This window comes from Limulus polyphemus, unplaced genomic scaffold (genome assembly GCF_000517525.1).
Source record: "Limulus polyphemus unplaced genomic scaffold, Limulus_polyphemus-2.1.2 Scaffold6657, whole genome shotgun sequence".
Taxonomy (NCBI): Eukaryota; Metazoa; Arthropoda; class Merostomata; order Xiphosura; family Limulidae; genus Limulus; species Limulus polyphemus.
In genome coordinates, this window is record NW_013672267.1 from 30,039 (window position 1) to 32,383 (window position 2,345).

Consider the following 2,345-nt stretch of genomic DNA (forward strand, 5'->3'; position numbering starts at 1 on the left):
GATTGACCGTCACAATATAACGCCCCCACGGCTGAAAGGGCGAGCATGTTTGGTGGGATGGGGATTCGAACCCGCGACCCGCAGATTACGAGTCGAACATTTAAAGTGGATAGGACAGGTATTACTTAAAACCAAGTTGGGGGGGCGTGTGTCAAGCTTTTTAAGCTCATAACAGCAATAGAGGTAACAGTATTAAAATAGGTTTATTTACATTCAGTTTCTGACGTTAAAAAAAGAAGATATACAGCTCCAAATGATGACGAAATAAAAGTGATTGCTGCCGATTGGTTGCTTTCTTCTTGTCGGATCCCTAGTGGCTCAGCGGCAAGTCTGAGGCTTATCATGGTAAAAATCAGGTTTCGATACTCGCGGTGTGCACAGTACAAATAGCTCAATTGTTTGTTTGTTTTTGAATTTCGCGCAAAGCTACACGAGGGCTATCTGCGCTAGCCGTCCCTAATTTAGCAGTGTAAGACTAGAGGGAAGACAGCTAGTCATCACCACCCACCGACAACTCTTGGGCTACTCTTTTACCAACGAATAGTGGGATTGACCGTCACATTATAACGCCCCCACGGCTGAAAGGACGAGCATGTTTGGTGTGACGGACCCTCAGATTGCGAGTCGAGCACCTTAACCACCTGGCCATGCCGGGCCAAAGCTCAGTTGTATAGTTTTGCGCGTATAAAAACAATACACACAAACAAATCTTAGGAACGGCGTACGCTACCTGGGCTGAGCACTAACGGATGCGCTGTGATAGAACTCCTTTAGCGTGTAAATCATATTTATTTCATTTAGTTCTGCTTGTTTTTGGTTTGAAAATCTATCTATTCATTAAATGTGTTTTTTTCTGATAATATTAATAATGTGAATTAGTTGCTGATATTGTATTTTAAGTTATAACCCATGATACTATATAACTAAAGATAAAGAATTATGTCACTAACATAATTAATTTAACAATAAATAAATAAAGACCCTAGCGGCTGTATGTGGCATCACTATTTTGTGGATTATTTAATAATTGTTTTCGATTTTAATACTGCAGATATAAAACGTACTATATATATATCAGTTTATGTATGTTTAATCATATAAAACCCGCAACTCAGCCTATTTGTTATTTCACTATCAACAGACACTTGTTTTATTTTTGTGGTTGACAAAACGTTCAACGTTTTAAACAACTCGTAGAAGAGCTTTAATACAATTGGTAATTGGAAAAAGTAAAAGTCTAGCTTAGGGCAATATAAGAACTTTTACCTTGATTGGTGAACTCAAGGTTTCCCACACATCCATGCAGATCTACTGTTTAACAAGAAGCAAAACGATTTGTTAATATTGTATTAAATAAAAGCAGCCATTACTTAGAAGGCAGATGTTGTTTCGTATACACCTACTAGGAGTGTACATTGCGACATTGCCTTGGCATGACGTAAAAATGTGAAAAAGATATAATTTGTGTGCTGCCATCTATCAAGATGTCTTGTAACTAATTAGTAAATGTCGCATAATTTGACCAATAATTTATTTTTCACCAGTTATTGAAAGTATTATTTTGTTTGTTCGTTTTTGAATTTTGTACAAAGTTACACGAGAGCTATATGTGCTATACGTTCCCAAGTTAGCAATGCTAGACTAGAGGGAAGGCAGCTAACTAACATGATTCGCCACCAACTCTTGGGCTACTCTTTTACCAACAAATAGTGGGATTGACAGTCACATTATAACCCCCTACAGCTGAAACGGCAAGCATGTTCGATAATGTGGATTTGAACCTGCGACCAGCAGATTGCGAGACCAGTGCTCTAACCACCAGGCCATGCCAGGCCCCTGAATCATATTCAAGATCATTTCTTAAAAATTTCATTACAACAAAGAATGCATATAAATACTTCAAATATCACGTTAAGATCACTGCTAAGATATTTGAAAGATTTTTTTCTGCTCCAACAAATTATTTTTTACTTATACACAAAAAACTCTGTTCTTGCAGTGTTCCAGTGGAAAAATTTGAGAACTTGTTAGTTTATCTTTGTAAAACATTTTCTTGAATCACGGTAAATTAAAACACATCCTTATTAAGCAACTGTTACAATAACCTAAGAGGATTGTGGCCTAAAGTTAACAAAGGTACGTTTAATAAACACAAACTTAGCTTAAATAAGCAACTGTTACAATAACCTAAGAGGACTGTGTCCTAAAGTTAACAAAGGTACGTCTAATAAACACAAGCTTAGCTTCAATAAGCAACTGTTACAATAACCTAAGAGGATTGTGGCCTAAAGTTAACAAAGGTACGTCTAATAAACACAAACTTAGCTTCAATAAGCAACTGTTAC

The 2,345-nt window shown here is 36.9% G+C and overlaps 1 protein-coding gene across 1 annotated transcript in view; it reads right to left on the bottom strand.

Moving 5' to 3' along the window:
- Positions 1-1,427, bottom strand: part of LOC106473940 (ribonucleoside-diphosphate reductase subunit M2-like) — an 8,634-nt gene extending 7,207 nt beyond the window's left edge. The window contains exon 1 of the mRNA XM_013934630.2: positions 1,267-1,427. Coding sequence (XP_013790084.1) covers positions 1,267-1,302 — 36 coding nt within the window. The 5' untranslated portion in view covers positions 1,303-1,427. The remainder of the gene's footprint in view (positions 1-1,266) is intronic.
- Between the last annotated feature and the right edge of the window lie 918 nt (positions 1,428-2,345).